The sequence below is a fragment of the Cyanistes caeruleus genome, chromosome 3 (genome assembly GCF_971803275.1).
Source record: "Cyanistes caeruleus chromosome 3, bCyaCae1.hap1.1, whole genome shotgun sequence".
NCBI classification, from domain to species: domain Eukaryota; kingdom Metazoa; phylum Chordata; class Aves; order Passeriformes; family Paridae; genus Cyanistes; species Cyanistes caeruleus.
In genome coordinates, this window is record NC_141703.1 from 102,726,069 (window position 1) to 102,751,744 (window position 25,676).

The window sequence follows — 25,676 nt, forward strand, 5'->3', positions numbered from 1 at the left end:
CTCTGGCATGGCTGGCACCCAGCGCCCAGCACGGATGGCGCTAAGCCCACGGCACAGCTGGTGCCAAACCAGCGGGGCACGTCCAGCAGCAAGGCAGCACAGCTTACAGCAAAATGGCAGCCGGTGAACTCATGGTGCCTGGCTAGCCTCCTGGCCGGGGCAGGATGGAGACTAGCTCCAGGAGGATCTTGGTGCAGAAAGGCGGCGGTGGGAACAGCTCCTGGGGTGCCGGGATGGACACTGTTGATCCGGAGCCCAAGGAGCCCCAGGGACAGGTGCTGCCCACCCCATGGCATGCCAGCCCCCCACATCAGCTTCCTGAGCCCCCTCCCCAGCTCAGCATCCCAGCCCACTCCCTGCAGGTAGGGTCAGAGCATGGGCAGAGGGATCACCTCCACCCACCTTACCACAAAAACCCCACTGGGACACAGCAATGAGAAGCTGGAGGAGGAGCGCAGCCACCAGCCCTCCCATTCTCATCCTGAGACACATGGGGTCCCATCCAGCACCATCAGTCAGCACAAACCCAGCCCCACTCCCAGGACCCCCCTTAGGGGACCAGCTAGACACCCCAGCTCCAGGAACATATCCCTTAGAGTCTGTGGGTCCTGGGGAGGTTATGGGGCAGGATTCCTGGGGCGGGGAGGGCTCATAGGCTTGCTCACATTCCCCCACCTCAGGAGGGTGCTGGCACCCAGGAGCCCATCTGCCCCCTCCGAACTGCACTCCCAGTCCTCACTCCACATCTTCCCGCACTCTGCAGGATTTGGGAGTGTACTGGGGGGTAAGGACATCAAAGAGGGGGTGTGCAAGTGCTGCTGTCCCCAAATTCCAGCCTGCTGCCATGTCGTCTGGCCACAGCAGCTGGCAGCAGCTTCACCCCGTGCTCCCTGTGTGCTGTGGTTCACTGCCTTGCACCCGCTGGTGTCAAGAGTTCTTGAGGCTTCTGCACTGCCTAGATTGCAGATGGGGGCAAGTCAGGGCTCTACATTGTTGTGGAGACTGCACCCCAGCCCATGCCAGGCTGGGCAGACCTGGGTGACAGGGATGATCAGGGCGGATACATCCAGCCACAGCCAAAATAAATATCTCAGCACCCAACCCCCCTGCCCAGGTGCTGGTAGCCTGGGGAAATGTGCTATGGCCTGGGGCAGGGGTACCCCCAGGGGTTGTGCTGGGGTTGGGAGGAGGGTTAGTACCCTCACAGAAAGTGCTGGGATTGGGGAGAGGATTAGTACACTCATGGGATGTGCTGGGGCTCGGGCTTACCCCCAGGAGATGTGCTGAGCTCTGGGATGGAGGTACTCCCAGGAGATGTGCTAAGGTCTGGGGAGGGCATAGGTACCCCAGGCAGCCCATGTTTGTGTCCCCGAGGGTCCCACCCACATCACAGTAGCCCCCCCCACAGACCTGGCCCCTTGGGGCATTCCCAAGCCCGTGCCCCTGCCACCCCCTTACCTCCTCTGGGACACGGCCCTGGGGGGCAGCACGGGGGGGCGGTCAGGCAGTGGGGGGGCCTTCAGGCTCTGGCACTTGGTTTCCAGTTGGTGTCTCTTGGCTGGCAGCGGCGGCAATGGGGGTCTCGCCCTGCCGTCAGCAGGGGGCTTCTCCCCAAGGGCTGGCGGAGAGGGGTCCTCCAGGGCTGGGAGATGGCTGCAGGACGCAGCGGGGGGCTCAGGGCTGCCCCCCGATAGTGATGGTGAGAACTTTAGGGGGGGGCGGCAGCCCACCCTGGGTGGGATGGGTGGGGGCAGTTGGGTGAAGCTTGCACCCCTCTCTGGCTCCAGCAGTGGGGTCCCACCGGGCACTGACGGGCAACGGGGCTCCAGCTGCTCCGGCCCTGTTGCAGCGCTCAGGCGGAAGATGTGGCGTTTCATGGGGACAGGTTTACTGGCAGGGGGCTGCTGAGTCCCAGCGGGCGGCGGCGCCTCAACAAAGGCTTTCTGCAACCCCAGGAGGATGCGGCGGCGGTGGCCGGGCAGCAGCACCCCAAGGCGGGTGAGCTCCTCGTCCGTCAGAGCTCGGCAGTCCCACACTGACCACAGCTCACTTTGCTGGAAGCTCTCCACATACTGGTCGAGGTGGAGGGCAGACAGCCAGGCGGCCACCGGCAGAGATCCTTCCTCCTCCATGGCAGGGGGCTGGCCACAGAAACCCGCACCACTCAGCGCATCTTCCGTTGCCAGCGAGACTCAGGATGACATCAGGACCTGGGAATGGAGACAACAGGATCAGGATCAGTCCCGAAACACACACCATTTGAAGACTGGAGTCCCTAAACCACCATTCCCAGTGAAGCAACCTGGTTTTCCTATGGCATCCAACCATGCTGTGTCCCCAGGATCACCCAGCCCTGAACTGGGGGCCTGCAGGGGTGTGGAAATGCTGGAGAGTCCTGGTTTAGGCATTGAAATATAGAGGCCATCTGTTTAGAGGTGAAGGCACTGTGAGCCCCCAGCATGGTCCCAGTCAAATGGGTGACATTTGGGCTGTGGGACAGAGCAGTAGGGGATTATCCACATTGTGGATAATGAGGGAATCCCAAGGGCAGGGGAACTGTTGGCTGCACCTCAGGGCTGCCACCCTCCAGGATGCAACTCCCATGGCTTACAGCAGCAAGCCAGGATGGAGTGACATGGACAGCTGGATCCAGAAGGCTGTCCCCTCTCCCAGCCTGTCCCCATCACAGCCAGTGGCAGGGTGCTGCTGCTGCTGCTGGAGCCACCAACCCAAACTACACCAAACCCCTCCCCACAGACCTTATGCCCACCATGGCATTGTTCCCAGCTCCAGAGCCCTGTCTGTCTTTGGCAGTGCTCTAGCATGGCAGCCTGGAGTGCTGACAGAGCACCTGTGCACACCTAGCAGAGTGCCCTTGTGGCATCCAGAGCTTGGGACACGGGGGCTCACTTGGTGTCCCAGCTCCTGCAGCAGAACACCCATCACACACCATAGCTGTTGGCAGGGCAAATCCCTGTCATCCCAAGAAGCAGCAGATGGGATACCCTGCCCTTCCCACCCACCAGCATCATGGCCTTGGCAGGCTCCAGGCAGGAGGCAGATCCCGTCATGCCGGCACACACAGCACTGCTAGTGACCCCGGCACCATCTTATTTTGGGTTTGCTGGAGGTTTTTTTAGACCTGCTAAGAAAGAGCCAGAGGATTTCCTGGAGCCGTAAATAGGCCAGTCTGATCTGCTGTCAGAGTCACGTTTACTGTGACTCAGGCAAGTCCCAGCCCTCAGCAGCACTTGCGGTTTCAGTGCAAAGTGCACAGCTGAGCAAGGCTCATCCTCGACCCAGCACTAACTGGACACTGCCAAGCCTGAGGCACCATGGGGTCCCCACAGCCAGTGACCCCTACACTTCGAGACACCAGCATCCCGATGGTGCTGCTGGGACGTGGCAACAGTGCCGCTTCCCTCAAAATTCTTGTCACAGTTCGGCTTTACTTCAGGCTCCAAGGACCAAGTGTCCAAGGAAGGAGCAACAGGAACCCAGGGCTGGCTGACCCCTGTAGCTCCTTGCTGGCAGCACCAGAGAAATCAGCAGCATGACAGAAATCAGCAGCACCCAGAACCTTCCCACTGGTCCCAGCAATCCCAACCAGCACTACAAAAATCCCTGATTCAGAATAAAATGCTCTCTCCCACCTCCACACCTAGAAAGCCCTCATCTGTTATTGAAAATGGCTAAGTGATGCTGCTGGGTGACACTGCTGTCACCAGATCCCAGTGATGCCAGCACAGGCAGGCTCAACCCCAGCTGGGCACTGGCTCTGGAGAAGCAGAGGGAAACACAGTGACACCAGTATGGAGCTCCCACAAATGCCCCCCCATCCTGGCTAGAGCCAAGGAGCCACCACCGGTGCCACCCATTGACACCAGTGCCAACATCCCCAGTTGTTGTCCCAGTGCCAGGACATCGATGCAGTGGTGGGACAGACCTATCAGGAAAGGACAGCTGCACCAGCACTCACCACTGGCACTGTCCCAGCACTATCTGGGGTGGCTGAGGGCCCTCCTTGCTGCTCACCAGGGACAGGGATAAAACTCCAACAAGGGAAGCGCAGGATCTTCGGTGTGCCAGGCTGGCCCTTTGCCCTCACCAAGTAAATCATTCATCAGGCCTTTGCTAGGTTCCCTTCTTCAATCATTAATCATTTAACCTCTGTTCTAAACAAGACAAGGATATTCCAGAAGCAAAACCAACACAGGGAGATGCTGTAACCCATCTGGCTGCTGGGGATCAACCTTCACTGTGGCCCCTGCCAAGCCCAAATCCTCCCAGTGCTGACCCACTGCATTCCTCCCCAGGATTAAGCAACACCACAGGGGCTGTTTTGTAAGAGACTTAAAGGCTGGACAAATGGCGTGAGAAGGGAATGGCAAGGGCTGCCAGCACCCTGGCACTGTGGTGCTGGTGCTCTGGGGGGATAAGTCAGGATGCCAAAATACATGAGGACCAGACCCTTCAGCCCCATCCCAAACCCACACAACCCTCACTCTGCCAGTGCTGGGGATGAAGGATCTGGGGGTGCTTGGTGCTGGTCCCCTTTGTCTGGACCAAGGGGCTCAGCAAACCCCTCTACCCCCAAACTTGGGTACTGGCTGCTTTTCTGGGGGCTCCTGCAGCTACCCCAGCCCACCTCAGATGCCTTCAACTCACTCAACACAGCACATTTGAGATGCACTTCTTTCCCCAGCCGAGGAATCCAGGAATCTGGCCCATCCTGGCCCAGACAGGAGCCCCCCATGATGCATGGGTGTGCCCACCCTCTGCCCACTGCATCCCACCACTGCTCTCAGGGCTTCCCAGCCCTCAGATGGGGCACTAATGAGGGCTGGGCTTGTTCAGTTAAGGAGCTGTGTATGCCATGGAGGCTATGGGCTCTGACTGGGAGTGACAGGCTAGCTCCCTTCACTGGCTCCAGATTCCCCCAGGTAATCAGCGTTACCGCTAACAAGGTGCCAGGGATCGAGTAGGGTGACTAGGGCCATCAGTATGTCACTGACAGAGCTGCACTCAGCACGGGGTAATAAAGTGGTGGCCATACCACAGCTCTTACCTGCCTGTCCCTTTGATGGGACCCAGGATAATGGCCATGAGCCAGGAAAATCCAGCATAGGAGCCCTGTTAAGTGTCTGGCACCCACTTGATTGATCTAGTTCCCATTGCAATTCCTCCTCCAATGCAGGCAAACCCTGCCTACACCCCATGTTCCCCTTCCCCAGGTCTGTGGGCTCATTAATCAAAGAGAGATAATTACCAGAACATGGTCCCTCAGCTCAGCAGAAGGAGGTGGCCGGCCTGCCTGTGGTCCAGCTGGCGTGGTGGAGGTTTGCCCAGGGGTCTCTGCCTGCCCCAGTAGTTCCTCAAACACCGCCTCAGCAATAGGAAGTTTTCAGAAAGCCAAGCAGAGTTCTGAGCTGGGATGTGGTGCAATATCCACCCCAGGCCCCAGCAGAACTGTAAGGCCTCAGTGTGGTGATGCACCAACCACAGCCGCCATAGGGGACAAGAAGGCCGGATCCTGAGGCGGTGAGAGCCCTGGGTGACAGAAGGACGGGGCAGGGCTTTCAGCAGGAGAGGAAGGAAGAGACAGGCAGGATGATGTCTGGGAAGTGAGAGCTCACCACTACTGCGGCAGGAACCAGCTACCAAGGACGGGCTATTGTGGGGCAGCAGGAGAAGCCTGCTGGCCACTGGACAGAAAGGGACAAGCAGGCTGCCGTGTCCCACCACCCCAGGACCCCTGTGGATTCCCATGGAGGGCAGTAAGCTGTTACCCACCAGGCTTCCTGTGGGCACAGGGGACAAAGCTGGGTGGCAGAAGGACCTGTGGGAACAGGGCTGACCACCAGTGGCGGGGGGGCTCCTCAGCAGCCATGCTCCAGCAGCACTGGGCAACCGGTCTCACACCACAGCAATTTTTACCTTTTCCTGCCTAAATTAAGGAGAGATCATCAGACAAGGGGCCATGGCCATCCAGAATGAGGCCAATGCCACCAGTGTCCCTGCTGGATTCACCAGGGGGTGAATGTGATGTCCCCAACAGACCTGCCAGGGCTACCGCAGATTCCCTGCCCAGCTGGGAATCAAAACCCTGAAACTGCCCAAGCAGAATCCTCAGCAAGCAGCAAATACCCCAAAGCAAATGAAGAGTCCCAGGACAGCACCCAGCACCCCACAGACCCCTTCCCACCCAAACCCTCCAGACTCCACCTCAGTGGGTGCCCATCTGCTCAGCAGAGCCCAAGGTCTTCCTTCCTGGGAGAGTGAAGTTTTTTCATTTTCAGGATCTTCTCAGCCAAAGAAATTGCAAATGATATTCAAACCTCCCAGGCGCTGTTCAGGGATCAAGTTCAGGCTTGCAGAATCACAATCCAGAGGTGGAATTGCCTCTCTGGAGCCTCCTCCCTCTGCCATGAGTTTCCATCTCCAGATGGTTCATGTGCAGAAGCCAGAGGGTGCCTGGCCCCCTGCTCGGGGGCCTGAGGGCTCACACACACACACACCAGGGTGTGCCCTAACATGGGAACCACCCCGAGCCGGTTCTGTGTGCAGATGGAGGGTGTGCTTAGAGGTGGAAGGTGGGCAGTGATGAGGTGGGTGAGAAGCCAGGGACAAGGGGGCAGGAAAACTGAGGGATCTTCATTTCCCCAAGGTCCCACCTGCATTCGCCTTCCCCCATGAAAGTAAACCTGGGAAGGTGAAACACGTCCCAGGCTGTGGCACCAACAAACAGATGAGTTTCCCAGCATTCCCTTCCAGAGCATTGCTGCCTGCTTCACAAATGTAGCCAGAAAAGGGGCAAATACAGCCAGAAATGAGCAAATCCAGTCAAAAAAGCAGTAAATCCAAGCAGAAATGGGAAAATCCAGCCAGAAAACAGGTAAATATGTCTGACAATGCTGTTGCTATCCACTGAGTTTCACTGGAATGCTCTCAGCTCCTGACACACTTTATGGAAGCTGCCAGCAAATTAGGTCAGGAAGCCAAACCTCACATGCACAGCCACCCCAGAGGAGCCCAAATGTCCCAGGGTCTGGCGATGCTGGGGGAGGGGTCTGTGCCAACAGCTTGGCTGCAGAGGATGGGTCCCTGATGCGTCCCCCTGAGAAGCATGGCACCTCCTTCCTCCGTGAGAAATCAGCCCCATCACCCAACATCCAGCACTGAAACCATGCAGGTCCCTGTTTCGCTTTCTCGTAAGTGGGAAGTGAAAGTGTCATGGGAAAGGGGTGACCCCTCCAGCTGTGGAAGGGGTGTCCCCTTTTCCAGCCCTGATGCCCTCGCGCCTCCTCTTCATGCTCATTGGGGTGCAACTCTACCCCATGCACAGGCCCTGTCCCCAGCAGCAGGGTCACACCATACCAGGGCCACCCCCTGGATCCCCCTGGCCACCACAGCACTGCAGACAAGCCAAGCCAGGGGATGCTGCAGCAGGGACAGAAGTACAGGGATCGACAACCGCATGCACGCACCCCCACTTTGCAAAAACCTTTCTACACAACCAGGCTCTCCCTCACTTGCAGATTTCGGGGGCCCATCTGCCAAGTTTCCCTAAGCATCAACCACCAGAGTTCTGCCACAGGAGCTGCATCACTCCCTACATGGGGAGTATCACTCCCTGCCTCCCACGAGACACCCCCAAAATCTCAAGGGCTCACCTTGTTCTGAGGCTAAGTTCTGGCAGCAAACGCCTCCTCAGTACTGCTCTAAATATCCCTATCCCTGATGTCCTGGCTGTGACCCATAATAATGCATCCCCAGTAGCTGCTGGAGCACTATCAGCTCTTGGAGGAGCTTTCGTTGCTACCTTCCTCCCAGAATAGTCACCCACCCCCAGCACTCAGCTCTGTGCCTCCAAAAATTGGCTTTTGGGGCTGAACCCACAAATTAAAATTGCTGTCCCTGCAACGGTGCTAGACCTAGGAACCCCCCGTGCAGGGGCAGCCCCTGGGCACCCCAAACACCAACTCAATGGCCCCAGCAGTGTGAAAGTGTCCCATGGAACCAGCTTGCCATTACTGGAAGACAAAGCAACCACCATCCAAGTTCCAGCTTCATAGCACTGGTAAGGCTCCAGGCCTCACCAGACTCGGATGCAAGTGAGGAAGAGGAGGAGGAAAGCAAGGGAAGCCCACTACCAGCATCACCTGGCATCTGGGTGCTATTTGTGGTGGTTTCTGTGGCACAGGCACTGATGGTAGGGGCCCTGGAACGGCTGGAGCTGACGCCGGTTTTTGGCCATGAATGGGCACATGCCAGATCCCCAGCAGAAAACAAATCTGCCAGCTGGACCCTCAGCTTCACCCCCAGCATCAGCAGCACGACCACCCAGTGTTCCCCAACAAGTCCCTCACCCCAACCAGGCAGTAGGACCCCCACAGTGGCACAGGAATGAGGGCTATCAGCAATGCCAGGGCTCCCTGGAGACTGGGACTGAGCTGGGTTATACTGGGGCTGAGCTGGGGTCTGCTGTGGGGAGCTGGGGTTAAACTGGGGTTAAGGTTAAGGTAAGTTGTGCTGGTATTGAGCTGGGAAGTGTTGGGGTGAATTGGAATATACTGGGGAGGAGCTGAGATGTGCTGGGGGAGCTGGGGAGTACTGGGATTAAACTGGGACGAGCTGGGTTTGAGCTCAGGTGAACTGAGGTATATTGAGGTTCCGTGGGGGTGTGCTGGGAATAAATTTGGGTCTGCTTGGGGCAGCTGGGGGGGTACCTGGGGAACACCAGAGTTCAACTGGAGTGTACTGGGGTTGAGCTGGGATTGAACTCGGGTGTGCTGGGGGTGAGCTGGCATCTGCCGGGAGTGAACGGGGGTCTGCTGGGAGGAAGCTGGAGCACGCTGGAATTGAACCAGGGTTGAGCTGACACGTATTGGGATTGCGGTGGGGTGTTCTGGGGGTGAACTGGAACTGGAGCACGTTGCGGCTGAGATCAAACGTGCTGAGAGCGAGCTGGGGCACACTGGATATTGTCTGGGGAGTACTGGGGCTGAGCTGGGGTATACTGGGTTTAATCTGGGGCATGAGTGCCGAATGGCGGGGGGGAAGGGGGGATGGCACACGGCTGTTGCAGCCGAGCAGGGGAACAATCCGTACTCCCCCCACCGCCCCAGCAGCTCCCAGTACCCCCGGTGCCGCCCCCCCACCCCAGCACCGTGTGCCCAGAGACCCACAGAAGCACGTGGAAAGAAACACGACCTCCCCCAGGAGAGAAACCCTGGCTGAGGAGGTGGAGTGCCCCCCCGAACCCCCACCCGAGCTGGGGTTGCCCCTGCAGCCCCCTGGAGCTCCCGGTACCTCTGGCTGCTGGCAGCGGCGGCTCCCGGAGGATGCCGGGGCGCTTCCCGGGGCGGGGGCACTCAGGGCCCCCCTTGCCAGGCCCAGGCTTGTTCCCGCACGGAGCTTTGGCTGCCTCATGGAAACAGGATTCAAGGGGAAGACTGCCAGGACTTTCCCCAAAAAATAATAAATGGGTTATGGGGGGGAGGGGGGGTGGTTCTTGCCTTCCCGCACGATTCCCAAGGTCTTGGTGGGGGGTAAGAAGGAGAGTGGGAGGGCTTGGGGACACGGAGGGGATGTGGGGTGTCCATGGCCAGCCCTCACGGCTGCCCAGCCTGGGACAATGGTCCTTTCATGCCGGCGCTCAGGGACCGGGACACGCTGGCTGCCTGCTCCGGGGGTGGGAGGGCCCCCCCGCTCGGCCCCTCGCCCACGCGAGGACACGGCCAGGAGGGGCCATGGCTCAGCCCCACACTCGGGGCATGGTGCTCGGTGGGGCTCAGCCGGGGGGACGCTGTGAGATATCCCAAAAAGCTCCTCTATCGCCCGCATCCCCCCTGCTCCTGGAATTGCCGCTCCCCCAGTCCATCGCAGCCGCCCGCTCCCCTGTCCCACTCCCCGGAGCCATCACATCCCCCTCGTTATCCCATCCTGCTTCCCACAATCATCACACGCCCCTGCTCTCCTGTCCTGGACCCTCGGGTCCATCCGGGGGGGAATACTCTCCCAGAGCCTTTGGCAGAGGATGAGGGTGCCATGGCCTCACCCGATTTGGGGGGTATCACACAACAAAGCGCTGTCTGAGACCCCAGGGGCCAGCGGCAGTGCCCCAGCCTGATCCCTGAAGGGCTGAAGCCTCGTAGTCCTTCCCAGCAGCATTTCAGGGATCACCCATGTCAGTATCCGAGAATGTCCCCAGCACAATCCTGAGATCGCTGCCCCCCTCCCCACATCCTACCTGAGCCCCAGCTCTTCTCAACCCCTCTGGCACCAGGCATGTGCCAGGGCATTTTCCACTTCCTTCGGAGCCGTTTTCTCTCTCCGGTACCGCAGCTCTGGGTCTCCGGCTGTACCTCTCAGAGCTGACAGACCTAAACCCTCCCCACGAGGGGCTTTACCCCATCACCTGCCCTGCTACATGTCCCCCTGGCTCCAGAGCCACTGCAGTATGTCCTGCATCCAGTTCAGCTCCATTTTCAACCTGCCAGGGAGGGCGGTGGTGGCCAGGTTCCTTTTTAATTGGGTTCTATTTATAATTGGGATCAGTGCAGGAGGGTGGGAGGGGGTGGAGGGTGTGGTGGGTGGAAATTTACAGGAGAAAGGAGAAGCAAGTCCCTAGTGCCCACCCCAGCCCCACAGGTGACAGACACAGACACAGAGAATGGCACATGCTGGACAATGCCAGCCACCGAGACCCTGCTGGGGTGCAGAGAAAGGCTGAGGCCTGCTGAGGTGTTGGGGTGCCAGAGCACTAGGAGGGCAGAAGTGGGGTGCACGAGCAGAAGGAGGAGCAGGAGACGAGTCCTGGGGCTCCACAAAGGGCCCACAATCCCGGGGAGTGCCAGCTCTCTTCCCCAGGATTCTCCTCCTGGAGAAGCCAGAATGTATCCCCACAGAGTGCCCCCAAAGTTCAGCACCCAGTCTCCTCTCCAGAGGTGCTTTTGGGAGAAATGAACTGGTGGTACTGGCTTGGCTGAGACTGTGGGAAAACCAGCTACAAGGGTGTGTAGCCTTGTCCCCAGTTAGTGAGTGCCCAGTGCAAATTCAATTTAGGGATTTCTCCGTCACCCTCTGGTGGCATCACCATCACTCACAGCCTCCCTGGAGGTCCTCACAACACCTGAGGGTCCCACCACCACCCACCATGAGCAGGGGGCCCCTGCCTGAGCACACTGTGGGGACAGGGATGGCTCCCAAAGGACCGAGGTGGGACAGAGGCTGAGTCCCTCTGGTGATTTAGTTATTTTATTCCTAAATAATCAGCTCCGGTACAAGGTACAAAATCTCCCATCTCCCTGTGCACCCCCAGAAAAGGAGGGGGCAGGAGCATGGCCAAAGACCAGCTTCCAAACCCCCAGTCAAGGCCTCAAATTCCAGTGGAGGAAGGGTTCAGACACCCAGCTTGGAAAGGGTCCCCATCCTGGAAAGGCGAGGGAGGAGACAGGAGCCTTCAGAGACCCATGGAACATCTGGGGGTGTCAGGAGCTCCCCCAAGTCCTCCCAATGTACCTGAAGATGCTGGGAGCCCCCAGAGACACTCAGCACACCTGGAGGTGCAAACTCACCCCAAAACTTCCCCCAAACAAACCTGAAGATGCCGAGAGCCTGTAAGGACCCCCCCCCCCAATGTGTATGGAGATCCAAGGAGCCCCCAAACACCCACCACAGCACATTTGGAGGTGCCATGAGCCCCCCAACTCCTCCCACATGCCTGAAGGTAAGACCAGAATATCCCCTCCAACATGCTGGAGGTGCCAGGAGCCTAGAAGCTTCCCCTCTACATGCTTGGAGATGCCAAAAAACCCCAAAGGCCCTCCTTCCCAGCATGCCAGGAGGTGCCAGGAGCCCCCCAAAATCCCTCTGCATAACCACAGGTACAGGCAAGTGCCCAAGCACCCCCTGGAGGTCTGCTGAGGGTGGGGATCCCATGGGATGAAGGCAGTTCTGTTGGACCACAACAGAGATGAGGAGCAAGGATGGGGGGCAGAGGAGGAGCGCAGTGGAAGGGTCTCCAGGGCTGAGGAGCAGGCACAGGGCTGCCCTTTTCCTCTGCTCCCCGAGAAGCTGAAGGACACTTTGGGTTTGCCACCAATAGGGACAACACTGATGTCCCACGAGGGCTAAGTGACCAGACAACCTCCAGCTTCCCACCCTGGGGGACCCACTATGTCCCTGCTGTCTCCACACAGGGGTACAACAATGGGGGGGGGTCCCCCTGAACCCAAAGTGGGGGTGCATGTGTACAGGTGTGTGAGATAGAGACACAAACCATGTTGGAAGTGGGTGGGGGGACAGGGAGAGGAGCCCCCAGTGGGGCACATGTCAGGCTGTCCTAGCCAGGGCAACAAGCAGAGGAGCTCCCAGGGGAATCAGGTCAGGCTGTCCTCGTCACTGCCCTCGCCACGGTCCTCCTTGCTCTCGGCCAGGGAGCTCTCATCAATGTTTTCCAGGGAATCTGCATGCTGGAGGGAGAGCTCGGAGAGTGCCAAGGCTGGGAGTCGGCTCTGCTCCGGGTATAGCCAGGGCTTGAAGTGAGGGTCATGCTTCTGCTTCCACTCAGGGTACTTGAGGCATGCCTTGTACATTTTCTTCATCGCCTGGGAGGAAGAGTGAGATGGGCACAGAGACCCCTTGCTACCACACCAGACCCACCCCAGTGCCACAAACTCACCTTGGGAGCCAGGAATTGGGAAGATTTGTTCACCACCCACTTTGGTAAAGAACCTGGAGAGAAGGGAAGGGTGGCTGGGAGTGGGACCCCCAGCATCCCCCAGGTGCCTGAAAACCAGGACCCCCACACATGGGACCCCCACGGTACTCTCAGTGGGGCTGGAGAGAGGGAACAGGGTTCCACCCATACTGCTCTCTGCTCTTGCAGAGGTCAAAAACGGTGATTTCAGCATTTTAGGTCCCTCTTCAACCCCCAAAAATAGAAGATTTCAAGAGAACAGACCCAAGATGTTTTCTCCTGACGTTGCTCCATGCTCCGTGTCTGGCTCTGGCTGCATCCCAAGATGCTCCTTCTGATAAGCTCTTCCAAGCCCACCTCCAGCACATCTACAGGTCCTCCTGAACTCCCCTGAGCTCAACCTGAGACTTACTGAAGCCCTGCTACTGACCCTGCCCTGAAGTCCCAGAGCCCCACCTGAATCCCCACTGAGCTCCCACTGAGCCCCCATTAAATCCAAGTGAGTGCCCATTCAGCCCTCCCCCAGCCCACCTGAGCCCCCCAAGCTATTCTTGAGCCCCCTCTGAGCCCAAAGCCCCTATTAAGCCCCAACAGAGGCCGCCTTGAACTCCCAATGAGCCTACACTGAGAACCCATGAGACCCCCACTAAGCCCGCCCTGAGTTCCCCCTAGACCCCACTGACATGAGGAAAAGATGTGAGGGTGTTGAGCCCCAGGGCACACAGCTGGGGGTTCCTTTCTTACCTTTGGGGTCTACCTGTGCCAGGTAGGTGATGGTGCAGCTCTTGGTGCCCGTCCCCTCGATCAAGTAGCCTGTCTGGATGGAAACTGCCCGTACCATGTCCTTGCGGGGTGGGTATTTCTGTGGTGGGGAACAAGGAGGAAACAGGAGTCAGTGGCAGGGCAGGTGGGGTACAGCAGACACCAGCCAAAAGCTGGGCTATCATGACCCCCTCAACTCTCCAACCTATCCCCCCAAGCTCTGAGTGAGCCCCAGCCCCAGCCCAACACCACAGGACCCCTGGTGTCCCGCTAAACTCACAGGATGCTTGACAGAGTAGTTCATGATGATGTAGTCAGAGCCCATGGGCAGCCAGGAGCGGAGTGTGACCACGTCCCGGTTCTTCAGGGGCTTGGGACACCTCCCTAGGGACAGCACCAGATGGGATGTTCCAGAGTGAGACACCCACCCTTAAGTATGGGATGCCCTCCAAATCCCCCCAAACTGGTATCCAGGCTCCTCCCCTTCAATACCAGACACCATGGATCCCCCAGATGCCAAACCCAAGGGTGGAGTGGTAACAGCCCTGGGGTTCAGCCCTCCCCCAGGACCACCCAGATCCCCCCAGCCCCCTCCTCACAGGCGTAGTAGCCCACATCGGAGTTGGCCGTCAGCCTCCCGATGTCAAAGGTCTCGATGACATTGGTGTCCCACTTCTTGCGGTACTCGATGTCATGGAGCACGTCGTAGAGCGTCTCTGCCGGCACGTCCCTGCACTCCATCCTGCACTGCAAGGCAGGGGGCATGAGAGACCCACCAGGGGCCCCCAGGGTGGGACAGTGGTCATGGGGACCCCATGGCAGGTCAGCTGTGGAGATCCCCAATAGGATGGCAGTGGGGACCTCGTGGTGGGAGGATGGCCATTGGGACCCCCAGGTGGGAAGGTGGCTGTGGGGAACTCATAAGAGGACAGCAGTGGGGACCCTCAGGCAGGAGGGAGGCATTGGGGACCTCTGGGTGAGAGAGCAGCCATGGGGACCCCCAAGTGGGAAGGCAGCTGTGGGAAGTCCCAGTGAGCAGTGTGGGGATGGTGTCTCCTTTCAGATTTAAAACAAAAAAGAAATCAACACAACCTCCTCCAAGAAGACCTGGATCCCAACCAGCAGCTCAGTTTTCCACTCAGAGCCACCCCATAGCACAGGCATGCAGGGCCTCAAGGCAGCGTGGAGCTGAGTCCTGGGTACTAGGGGACTCTGTTTCCCACCTGCCCCCCTCCCCATCACTGTGGATGTGCTCCCCTCTAAGCAGCATCCCTGGACAGGGGAGCTGGGGGGAGCCAGCATGTGGGGCTCTGCCTGGTGCCTCGGGGCAGCATGGATCACACAGAAGGGGTTGGGGGGTGCAGAGTGGGGACCTGCTCCATAACCATGGCAGCCAGATCCAGGGAAGGCAAGGAGACAAGGAGAAAGGAGAAGGTGAGGGCAGCTACCCCTGTAGCAGGGATGCCATCTGCTGAGCTCAAGGTTGCTAGAGCCAAGCATAGGGTAAAGAGCAGCCAGCAGCCTGTTCCTGGGAATGCCACCGGCTCCTGTTTTTCCCCAGGGATAGCACCAGCTCTTCCTGCACCCCAGACCCTGCGGTTCAGGATTTAGGGGTTGCCCAAGCACATGGAACTAGAGACCCCCCAGCCCTGGGAAGAGGCACAGAAGCACCCAGCAATGGGGCACAGCCTCACATGGCCCCTTGGTGGGATACAGCCATGGAGCCTGTTCCCCCACAGCACTCATCCTCAATCCCATCCTTGCCCCACAGAGCCCACCCCCACACTGCTCATCCCCAACCCCACAGACCCATCCCTGCCCCATGGAGTGTCCCCAACCTCACAGTGCTTATCTTCAAACTCAGAGACTCACGTCTGCTCCACAGAGCCCATCTCCAGCTCCTCCATTCACCCAAAAACTTGTCTGGGAACACCCACCCCTGCAGGGCAGTTTAGGGGAGAGCCTGCCTGGATGACTTGCTTGGAGAACCCTTGCTCCCACCTGCACCCAGGCCAGCCAGGCACCATGCTCAGGTGGATTATTCCCAGAGCAGCAAGGCTGGTCAAGCCAGTAGTGCAGGACCTGCCCTGCAGGTGACTCACATGCCAGGGGGGGTGCTAGGGGGGTCGCAGCAGGAGAGGGGATGGTGCCACCCGGGAAGCGCCCGGAAACGCACGCCCCAACCCTGAGTCAATATTGACTAATGGGGTGAGGAGGAGAAGGAGAAGGAGAAGGAGGAGGAAGAGATTAAGTCCCCAGGGCTGAGGTTATGCTGTGCCCAAGGGAACATAGAATGAGTACCAGACTGTGGGACAGAAGTAGATTCAAAGGGGAGACCCACCACCCCTGCCTGGAGCAGTGGTGAGGGCACCAAGGGGGTCTCCAAGCTCAGCCTCAGTGGTGGCTTCACCCCAGATCCTTCAGCTGCATCCTACAGGATGGCTCCTGGCCATCTTGTGGGAACAGCCCATTCAGAGGGGAAACCATTTTCCCTGGGAGATCTCAGATGCCCAGACACCAACTCACTGCCCCGCTGGGTAGGATAGGGTGTCCTGGCTGGGTTACCCCAACCCGCAGCCAGTCCCAAGGCCACCAAATGTCCCACCGAGAAATCAGCCATGGCGCCAACTTGTTCCCAGACTCCAGAAAACAGGTTAGACGGGAGCTGCATCCCTAATGGAGGGGGGCGGGGAGGAGGGGGCGGCAGCCTCAAAGCAGGGCGAGACCTTCAGGTTCCACTTAACTAGGCAAGGAATGCAGGAGGAATCCAGGATAAATTTAGGGGAAACCAGGTGTGGGAAGCTGCAGAGAATCACCAGCACCCATGCAGAGACCCCCAGTGTGAGTGGCAAACCCCTGGGCAGCACCTTGCCATGCCACATCAGCAATGATGCATGTGTCCATGCCTTCAAAATCCAGCAGGACCATCTGACCCTGGGAGGGATGGTAGGCCTGGGTGCTGCTGGGGACCATGACATGGGGACAAGTACAGCTACCCCACAGGGCCTCCAATACCCAGTGGCACATGGAATCAACACATTACGACACAGCAGGACCTTTCCGAGCAGGATTTTTCCAGGAGGGCATGGAAAGGGGCAGGACCTGGCTCAGCGATCCCCAGAGGCAAAAGACAGCTCCAGGTGCTGTGGTGGGAGCAGCCGTGCCAGGACATCCTGGAGTGGGCTGGGTCCCTGCCATGCCAACGTGGCACACTGGGATTGTGGAACAGGCAGGGGACGCACCCAAACGCCACCTCAGTCCGGGGGATGTTTTGGGATGCAACCCCCAAGAGCAAGCAGCAGGGCTGGGGGACACAAGGAGCTTGGGGTGGGGGGGTCAAGATGAACGGTCCCACAGAGCCATGCCACTGCCATCGTTCCTGGATGCCACAGTGATGGACGTTCTGTATCCCACCCGCCACTGCTGCCCACCTCTGTGGGGATGGGGTAGGGTGAAAGTGGCACCAGGGACTCCCTACACCCTAGAGACCACCATTCCCCCTCCCAGGGCTCACTGCTGCCACCAGGGCACAACGGGGACCTGTTCCTGAGTCACAGCAGCCCAAACTTCCCCAGCACGCTACGGTGGAAGCAACCCAGCGGTTCCATGGCAGGACCAGGGCACAGCCAATGCCAGTGCCCCAGGGACAGGTTTCCCCATCAGTGCCAGTGCCAACTGCTCGTGTGGCTGCTGCAGAGCAGTGTGTGAGCAGGCCGCATCGTCACTGCTGCCACCGTCGTCACTGCTGCCACCGTCACCACCACCACCACCACCACCCGGACTTGACACCACGGCAAGGGCAATGCCACCCACTACACTAGGACAGCCTCACGGAGGTGCCACCAGGGACAGGGACACCAGCCAGAGACTCCAGTGTAACCCCATCTGGACACTGCTCCTGTCTCAAGTTGTCCCTTGGAATCCCGGTGTCCCCACTTTGCCAGAGGGAAGAGCCAGGATGAGCATGCACCTGCCTCTGCCAGCACCATGGCACCAAGAGAGAAGGGACCCACGGGGAAATGCAATGGGGACACAGGGAGCTCTGGGCAAGGGGACAAGCCCAGTGATAGCAGACCAGCGGCTGCAGGCTCTAAGGAGTCCCCCAGTCCAGCCCTGGTGTGCGGCAAGCATGGGAGGTGCATTCCCAGTGGGTGAAGTGGGGAGAAGCAGCACCCAGGACCCATGGCCCCACACACCCTGGGGATTCCTGTCTGTCCCTGGCTGAGCCCCCAGTCCCCCCTGCACAGCCCTCAGGGGTGCCTACTCGTCCCTGGCTCAGCCCTGGAGTTGTGTTTGTCCTGGGGTCCCCACTCCCTCCATGACTTCCCATTTGTCCCCATGTGTACCAGTTAACCCCACCTGTCCCGGGGTCCCTGCTGGCCATCGGGGGCCAGCTCGGCCAATTCCCCGCTCGCCCCAAGGCTCTGCATCACCTGAGGGACCCCAGTATTCCCTGGGATTCCCGCTCACTCCTGGGTGGTGGATCAACTCCCGAGTTCTCACTCACTGTAGGGTCCCCAGTCCCCTTTCCCTGTGGGGTCCCCGCTCCTTCCCCACAAGCACAAGCTGCAGCACCGCCCCAGGGTCCCTCCTGCCTCCAGGTCCCCGGCGGGGTCACCGCGCCACCCTCTTGCCGCCGGCTACGCCAGTCCCGGGGTGATGGCGGGGCGGGGGGATCGGGGGTGCCCAGGGTGGGTGGGGATGTCTCACCGTGTACCGGGGTGTGCCGGGCGGGAGGTCTCACCTTGATCTTGTGGAGGGCGCGCTCGGGCTCCAGCAGCTGCACCCAGACCCCCACCCCGCCCTTGCTGTAGGTGAGGCTCCAGCCGCGCTCCGACTCGCACTGCGCCCGGAACGCCCCGAAGTCCCGGTCGTCGGGGATCTGCACGCTGTCGCGACCCGACATGCCGCCGTCGTGACCCGACATGGCCCCGGAACGGCCGCCGGTGCCGGTGCCGGTGGCGCGGGAGGTGGCAGCCCCTAGGGCGGCATTACGGGGCGCGGGGCGCGATGGGACCGGGAGGGGCGGGCCGGGGGCGGGGCCCGGGCGGGAAGCACCGAGGGGCGGGAGCGGGGGGGACCGGCGAGAGAACAGGGGCCACCCGCAGGAAGGGCGGCCCGAGGGACAGCGGAGCAGCCCAGGTTGGCGGGGTACCGGGAGCAGCTGGAGGACACGGGTGCAGAGAGTTGTGGCACTTGCAGGGACACCTGCACTGTGTGCCAGGGAAGGCTTAGGTTGGATGTTAGGAAAATTTCTTCACTGAAAGGGTTGTCCAGCCCTGGCACTGGTGGAGTCCCCATCTCCGGAGAGGTTTAAAAGAACGTGTAGCTGTGGCACGTGAGGACATGGGTTAATAGCGGCCTTGTCAGTACTGGGGGGGTGGTTGGACTCAATGGTCTCAGCGGGCTTTTCCAAGCCAGTTGGGGTAGGAGGGGACACAGGTGCAGGACAGAGACACACAGGCTGTCTCCAGGTTGTGGGTCACCCTGATGTGATGCTGTCACTGCGAGCCCATGCCCTGTACCCGTGCAGCACATAAGCATTATCATCCTTTGTGCCAGTGCAGGGCCTTGCCGTGGCATCCCCACGGTGCCGTGGCCAGGAGCAGGTGGGCATGCTGCCATTGGCAGTGCTGACTAGGATGTTATTTTTGGAAGAGCTGAGGCTCTGGCTCCCATCCAGCTCTGAAAATGTTGCCGATTCAGGATTTCTTTCTTTCCACTTGGGAATACCGAGGAACCCTCTTCCAGCTCCCATGAATAACTGTGTAAATGATGACAGAGCAATGTGGCATGTACCTAGACTGGCAAAGCAAAGCCTGTCTCAGCAGCAGGAATGTGGGACTGAGCCCCTTTATCCAGGATGAGGCCCTTCCAGGGATGCAATAGCCGAAGGGATAGGAGAGCACAGGGATGTAACCATACTCAGCACCTGTGAGGAGACAGGGACCTGGCATCACGTGGCTTACCATGCCACACCACTGCTCCCAGCATCCTCACCTGGGAAAAGGAGCCGAGAGAATCTCTGGCATCCTATCCCACTGGAAGTGGACATCTGCAATGAATAGCTGGGGACAAACTGCTGTGGCTGGTGCAGGTGGACCCTCTCCCCTCATTCTTCTCTCCCTGCCCTTTCTGGCAGCTCTGCTGTGAAAGCCTGGGCTGTTCCCACCTTGTCTTCAGGGAAGCAGAAAGCACTACAGCCCTTCCCAGCCCCCAGCAGTCCTGATGCTGGAAGCAGGAGCACCAACATTCCCAGCCAGCCCAGCCATGTGGCATCATATGCCATGCCCAGTCTGGAACACAGATGACATGGGAGTCATGGGGTAGGGAGGATAGGCTGGGGGAATGGGGTATCTGAGCTGAAGGAACTAGGGAGCTGGGGAAACTGTGCTGGGGAACTGGGCTGTTGCAGCTGGGAGAAGCTGGGAAGCTGGGCTGGGGAGCTGGAGAGACTGGGCTGTTAGAGGTGGAAGAATGGACTGAGCAAGGGGAGCCAGCAGTCAGTTTGGGGAAGCTGGGCTGGAGAACGGGGAGCATGGGGCTGATTGAGCTGGAAGAAGTAGGCTGGGGATCTAGAGGCAGTGGGCTAATGGAATGGGAAAACTGGGAACAATGAGCTGATGCAGCTGGGTGAGCTGGGCTGGGGAAGTGGGAGCACTGAATTGATGCAGCTGGGAGAGCTGGGCTGGGGAAGTGGGAGCACTGGGTTTTCTGTAACAACTCCCAGTCCTGCTGGCCCCAGTCTGGGTGTAGAAATGTCCATTTCTGACACCCTCCCCCACACTCCTGGGTCTTTCCCAGCTCCCTGGCTCCTGATTCTTTTTCCTGCTCCACCATCCACATCTGCCAGAAGTATGCAGAACTAAATCTAGGAATCAGTAATGCAGGCAACAAACCCAAGTCTTCTAAATAAAAGTTGTTTTTTTTAAAATAAAATCCCTAAAATGTATCTTCTTAGCAGCTGTTTAATCCAGAAGTTTGTGGGATGCTTTGGAAGTGCTGGTGGGATGGCAAACTGGGCAAACAGCTGCTGGGGTAATGGGAGGAAATGGAGGGAATTGGGTTGAAACAGGAGGAAATGGGAATGGCTGGTGGCAGATCCTGGGGTGGGAAAGGGCTATGGGCAACTTTGTAGGACAACATGCACACAAACGTGCACTGACACACACCTGCATGCGTCCCCCAGAGGCATCCACTCAGCCCAGCCTGCAGCAGATGCCCGGGATTCGTGCCACGAGATGTGCAAAGTCCTGCCCGGGGGTGCAAGTGCTGCAGGTGTGTGCAGGGCTGCAGGAGGGATGTGTACACAGGAGAACATGCGTGTGCACATGTGTGGCACTGCGTGTGTGCATGTAGAAACACCTCTGTGCGTGCGACTGCACACGTCTGCGTATGACGTGTGTGAATACACGTGTGTCCCCGTGCCGTGTCCATGCAGGTGTGTCTATGTGTGACGTGTGATGTGTGTGTGGCGTTTGTTAGTGTGTGTTTGTCCGTCTCGAACCTCTCCCCGCCGCACTGGGCCTCCTACCGGCGCCCGCCAGCCACTTCCCGGCGTGTCCCTCAGCCGCTGCCGCTTTCCCGGCATGCCCAGGGCAGGCCGCGCCACGACGCCTCCTGGGGGTTGTAGTCCGCCGCGGCGGATAAGCGAGGCCGCAGGCCGCCGTGCGGACTATATCTCCCGGCATGCCTTGCGCACCGCCTGCCTCAGGCTCCGGCGGCCGGCGGCCGCCATCTTGGTTCGCCGGCCGCAGCGACGTGGGGGGGTAAGGTGCGAGCGGCGCAGCGGGAGGACCGAGGGGACTATGCTGGCCTCTCTGGCGTTCCGCACGCTGCCACAGGGGCTGCCGCGGCTCCTCCGGCCGCAGCCACGGTGGTCGCCGTCACGCGCGACCTACGGGACTGCGGCGGCGGCGGTGGCAGAGGCGGCAGGGGCCGCCCGACCGCGGCTACTGCCGGTATTGGCCGCCAGGGGGCGGCGTGGACTCGCGCCGGCGCCAAGAGCGAGGCTGCCGTGGTGGATCGCTGTCTGCAGGGGGCGACAGAGGGGCCCGCTGGGGGAACCCCCGCTAGCGGGGCCGGCCCCCGGGGGCTCTCCGCTACCTGTTCCGCCAGGCCCCGCTTCAGCAATGGGGCCAGGCCCAGGGGGCTCTCCCGTGGTTAATGGGACAGGCCTAAAGGGGCCAGCCATAGCGGAGAGGCCAGGGCTGCCTCCTCCAGGCCTGGCCCCACTGCAGACACCCCGGCCACCTGCCACCGGCCTGGCCAGCGCCGGCTGCCTTGTGCCGGGAACACCGTCCAGCCTCATGGCATCCCTCAGAGAGCCGACGCCATGGCCTTCGGGTGCAGAGCAGCACTGCTGTCATGCGGGAGACCCCGGTGGGCATCAGAGTGGAGCTGGGAGCTGCTCCCCGGGAGCAGGGCTGCCTGCCCTCATCACTGCGCTGGCTTACTGCTACCTTCGGGACCGTCTGTCCAAGGGTGACTATCGCTGCTGGGACCGGCCCCGGGGCGGGAGGAGTGGGCTGCAGGAGAGAGAATCCTGTGCCCTTTGGGAGGGGATGTAGAGTCCCTCCTTGGGGATGGAACCTGCCTGCTGGCTGTGACCTGGAAAACTCTCCAGGGAAGAGGTTATCCTTAATGCTTTAGTGCATAAAGGGGCTCCAAGAGAGCTAAAGAGACATGGGTCTGGAGAGACAGGATAAGGAGGAATGGCTTCCCACTGACTGGCTTCTTCTAATCCTGAGGACAGGCTTTGACAGAATATTGGGAAGAAATTCTTGCCTGTGAGGTTTGGTGAAGCCCTGGCACAGGTTGCCCAGAGAAGCTGTGGCTGCCATATCTCTTGGAAGTGTTCATGGACCCGTTGGACAAGGCTGGGAGCAGTGTGATCTGGTAGAAGGAGTCCCTTCTTATGGCAGAGAGGTAGAATGAGATAAGCTTTAAGGTCCCTCCCAACTCAAGCCAGCTCTCATCCCATCTCTCAGAGCTGGGTGCTGCTCTTCCCTTCTCTAGCCAGGGGGTGTCATTCTGACTCTGTGATAGGAACACTACTGTGGTATCTGGAAACCTCTGGCTGAGGCTGACACCTTGGGGTGACAGTGTCCACTGCCCTGAGATGCCTGCGGCTCCCGCAGCCCCCTGTCCTCAGGGTGTGTGATGTGGGGCTGGAGTCAGTCACCAAGACAGCAAGGAGTTTTTAGGTAACCTGCTCTCAGGAATAGGCTCTCATTTACTGGGGTGGTCAGTGAGAGCTCTGAGCAGCAGCAGCCCCTGCACATTCCAGGTTAGGATGTCCATGTGTGCCCTCCATGCTAACTCCCTCTTCCTTCTTTCTGCATTTTAGAGGATGCTCTTCTGGAAGCTGCAAGGATTAACAGTGTTTCAGAAGTCAACAGGTGAGCAGGGTTCTGAGACATGAGAGCAGTGTGCAAGGGTTGGGAGGGCAGGAAAACCCTGTCAGCACATGGGGAAGGAAGGGGCTGGCTGCTCCCAGCCCCCATGGCGTGCTCCCTTCACCCTCTCAGATCCAGAGTGGGTGGGGAGAGATGGGGAGCACCATTACTTGTTGAGTAGGAGGTGGATCACAGATCCTAGTGCTGAGAGAGACTGTGTGAGGCCATACTGTGCAGATGTGGACGTAGCCCTGGGAGCAGCACCCTGCAGAGGCTCATTTGTTGGGGTCTGTCTCTGAACAAACAGCCCTTGTGGGTTCCTCAAACTGAACCAGGAGTTCTCCAGGGACCTTTTGTTCCACAAGGAGCAGAGGAGAGAGCTCCACCCACCCAAGGAAGCCAGGGAAGTGACTGGTTGGGTAACCAAGGATATAGCTGTTAGGGAGTGGAGCATCTCCAGAGCTCCTGTCCCAGGACAGCAGGCATTTTGTCACAGTTGGTTGTGCCTGCCCCATTGGGGTGGTGCCATGGCACCTTTCAGGTGCATCTGGCAGTGTTACATTCCCTGAGGAGGTAACAAAGAGCCAGTTTCTCAGGCTCAGCATGTGACTAATCCCCAGGAGACATGTTTCTGCAGCCAAACCTCCGGGGGGAGACCCGAAGGTTGCCAGGATGGTTTGTGAGCAGCAGTGCCATGTCACTGACCAATTGCTATACCCAGTGCTGGGGACAAGGTCTGGGACTGTGGGAGGAAAGCAGGTCTCCCCTAAAGTGGGAAGTGTGAGAAACTTGGAGCTGCTTCTTGAACAGGTCCTGGCACTCCTACCTGGTCTCTCTCAGAATGCCAGAGGTCTCCCTGGTGCCAAGTGCTGCCCTTAGCCAGTATGGAGTTCAGACTTTTTGGCAGCCTGGTGGCTTGTGAAGGATGGGAAGAGACTTTGCTGCTCTCCTGTGTGCACCACACGTGTTTCTGTTTCTGGCTGTGATCTCCCACCCAGCACAGGCACCTGGGGAGGTGGGAGCTGCTGTCCCTGTGTAGAAGCAAAGAAAAGGTAGGAGTGGGAGAGGAGAGCCCTCTTGGCCTGCAGCCAGGGGATGTTCCATCCAGTTTCCAGGATCTTGGATGAGGCAGCCTGGCTCTACTGCACCCCAGGGCTGAGATCTGGCCTAGATCAAGGGCCAAAGAGGATATTGGTGTGCAGCTAATTGGCACATGTGTTCTGCTGCTTGTAATTGCAGGAAGCTGCTGTTTAGGGATGTCTGGGTGATTTGTGAGCCTGGTCAGGCAGAACAGCAAGAGGCATGCTCTGTGCTCCAGCTGGTCAGGGCAGGGCTGGTGGCTGTACATCATCCTGCTGGGCTGCACGTCTACAGCTTCTCCCTTTGTTTCTGTACTGTGTCACAGAATTACAGAATCATTTGGGTTGGAAAAGCCCTCTGAGATCATTGAGTCCAACCATTCCCCCAGCACTGCCGAGCCCACCACTAAACCATGTCTCCAAATGCCACATCTGTATGTCTGTTAAATCCCTCCAAGGATGAGGGCTCCACCTCTGCCCTGAACTGCCTGCGCCAGGGCTTGACGACCTTTCCATGAAGAAATTTTCCAAAACATCCAACCTAAATCTCCCATAGCAGAACTTGAGGCTGTTTCCTCTCATCCAGTCACTTGTTACCTGTGAGAATAGCCTGACCCCCACCTGGCTACACCCTCGTTTCAGAGAGTTGTACAGGGTGAGAAGGTCCCCCTGAGCCTCCTTTTCTCCAGGCTGAATCTCCCCAACTCCTCAGCCACTCTTCGTCAGCCCCTTTGGTCCAGACCCTTCTCTGGACACACTCCAGCACCTCAGAGTCTTTCTGGTCATGAGAAGCCTAGCACTGCACACAGGATTTGAGGTACCTAATCCATGCCCAGTGCAAGGGAACAAGGATCTGCCTTGGGCTTGCTGGGCACACTAGCTGATACGAGTCAGGGTACCACGTGTATTCTTGCCTATTTGGGCACACCTGGCTTATGTTCAGCTGCTGTCAGCCAGCTCTCCCAGGGCCTTTGCTGCTTGGTGCTTTTCAGCCACTCTGATCCCAGCCTGTATATCTGCACAGGGTTGTGGTGACCCAGGTGCAGGACCCAGCACTTGACCGTACTGAGCCTCATACAGTGGCCTCAACTCATCAAGCCAGCCTGTCCAGATCCCTCTGCAAACTCTCTCCAGGGCCTTCCAATCCTGTTCCCTGTGGGGCTGGCAGTCCTCCCACTGTGTGAAACTTTGTGCCTGACTCTGCTTGGTACATGCTTTTTGCTTGTGCGAAAAGCATGAATGGTGAAAACTACTGACTCACCCTGCTGCAGGCAGTTTCAGCCTCAAACATGATGAGGAGACTGGAGCATCCCTCTTACGAGGAAAGGCTGGGGGAGATGGGGTCATTCAGCCTCAAGGAGAGATGATCTGAGAGGGGAACTCATCCTTGTCTGTCAGTGTCTGAAGAGAGGTTGTCAGAGGATTGACCAGGTGCTGCTCAGTAGTGCCCAGCAATGTGACAAGAGGCATCAGGAGAAACTGGTGCACAGGAAGTTCCATCTCATTATGAGAAAGAGCCTTGTACTGTGAGTGTGACAGGGCACTGGAATAGCCTGCCCAGAGAGTCTGTGGAATCTTCCTCCTTGGGGATATTCAAACCCCACTTGAACACAGTCTCGTGCAACCTGCTCTGGGTGAACCTGCTGAAGGAGAAGGCTGGACAAGATGATCTCCAGAAATTGCTTCCCACCACAACCACTCTGATTCCATTAATCTCTTTACAAGAAGATTCCA

The 25,676-nt window shown here is 58.9% G+C and overlaps 3 protein-coding genes and 1 long non-coding RNA gene across 28 annotated transcripts in view; 1 reads left to right on the forward strand and 3 right to left on the reverse strand.

Annotated features, from left to right (window-relative positions):
• The window catches only part of ARAP1 (ArfGAP with RhoGAP domain, ankyrin repeat and PH domain 1), a 35,837-nt gene extending 25,285 nt beyond the window's left edge, over positions 1-10,552 (reverse strand). For 3 of the 19 annotated variants that reach the window (XR_015285164.1, XM_086883450.1, XM_086883440.1), the window contains exons 1-2: positions 9,313-9,653; positions 1,459-2,210 (exon numbers count right to left, since the gene is read on the reverse strand). Coding sequence is in view for 18 of the 19 variants with exons in the window: in XM_086883450.1 (XP_086739576.1) it covers positions 1,459-2,132 (674 nt within the window). In the remaining variant the exon portion in view is untranslated. Of the gene's footprint in view, positions 1-1,458; positions 2,211-3,023; positions 3,146-3,979; positions 4,237-4,648; positions 4,923-5,068; positions 5,905-6,225; positions 6,485-9,312; positions 9,686-10,252 lie in introns of those variants that run through there. The other 16 variants (XM_086883439.1, XM_086883433.1, XM_086883446.1 and 13 more) reach the window with 14 other exon arrangements.
• A 691-nt stretch (positions 10,553-11,243) lies between these two features.
• On the reverse strand, positions 11,244-21,087 carry STARD10 (StAR related lipid transfer domain containing 10). Of its 4 annotated transcripts, XM_086883456.1 has the most exons (7): positions 20,172-21,087; positions 18,176-20,125; positions 14,065-14,212; positions 13,746-13,849; positions 13,448-13,565; positions 12,686-12,738; positions 11,244-12,611 (listed from the first exon to the last, which is right to left on the reverse strand). In XM_086883456.1, exons 3-7 carry the CDS (start codon positions 14,204-14,206, stop codon positions 12,384-12,386), a joined length of 645 nt encoding a protein of 214 aa, XP_086739582.1. In that variant the 5' UTR covers positions 14,207-14,212; positions 18,176-20,125; positions 20,172-21,087; the 3' UTR covers positions 11,244-12,383. The 4 variants fall into 4 exon arrangements, with proteins under 4 accessions (XP_086739582.1, XP_086739583.1, XP_086739581.1 ...); XM_086883457.1 differs by lacking the exon at positions 20,172-21,087 and having other exon boundaries at positions 14,065-14,207; positions 18,210-18,510; XM_086883455.1 differs by lacking the exon at positions 20,172-21,087 and having other exon boundaries at positions 18,210-18,504.
• Positions 20,929-25,676, forward strand: part of CLPB (ClpB family mitochondrial disaggregase) — a 74,711-nt gene continuing 69,963 nt past the window's right edge. For all 3 annotated transcript variants that reach the window (XR_015285169.1, XM_023944268.2, XM_023944276.2), the window contains exons 1-2: positions 20,929-21,949; positions 22,815-22,866. Coding sequence is in view for 2 of the 3 variants with exons in the window: in XM_023944268.2 (XP_023800036.2) it covers positions 20,929-21,949; positions 22,815-22,866 (1,073 nt within the window). In the remaining variant the exon portion in view is untranslated. The remainder of the gene's footprint in view (positions 21,950-22,814; positions 22,867-25,676) is intronic.
• On the reverse strand, positions 22,664-25,294 carry LOC111941211 (uncharacterized). Of its 2 annotated transcripts, none has more exons than XR_015285171.1 (2): positions 25,204-25,294; positions 22,664-22,832 (listed from the first exon to the last, which is right to left on the reverse strand). It is a non-coding gene; the product is annotated as an uncharacterized LOC111941211 (long non-coding RNA). The 2 variants fall into 2 exon arrangements; XR_015285170.1 differs by lacking the exon at positions 25,204-25,294 and adding an exon at positions 23,690-23,782.

Excerpts from the sequence above, each read along its gene's own strand:
- STARD10 (XM_086883455.1), bottom strand. The coding sequence starts at position 18,392 with ATGTCGGGTCACGACGGCGGCATGTCGGGTCGCGACAGCGTGCAGATC. Across the intron at positions 14,213-18,209 it reads GCGCCCTCCACAAGATCAAG|TGCAGGATGGAGTGCAGGGA; the intron begins GTGAGACCTCCC and ends CCTGCCTTGCAG. Across the intron at positions 13,850-14,064 it reads CGATGTGGGCTACTACGCCT|GGAGGTGTCCCAAGCCCCTG; the intron begins GTGAGGAGGGGG and ends TGCTGTCCCTAG.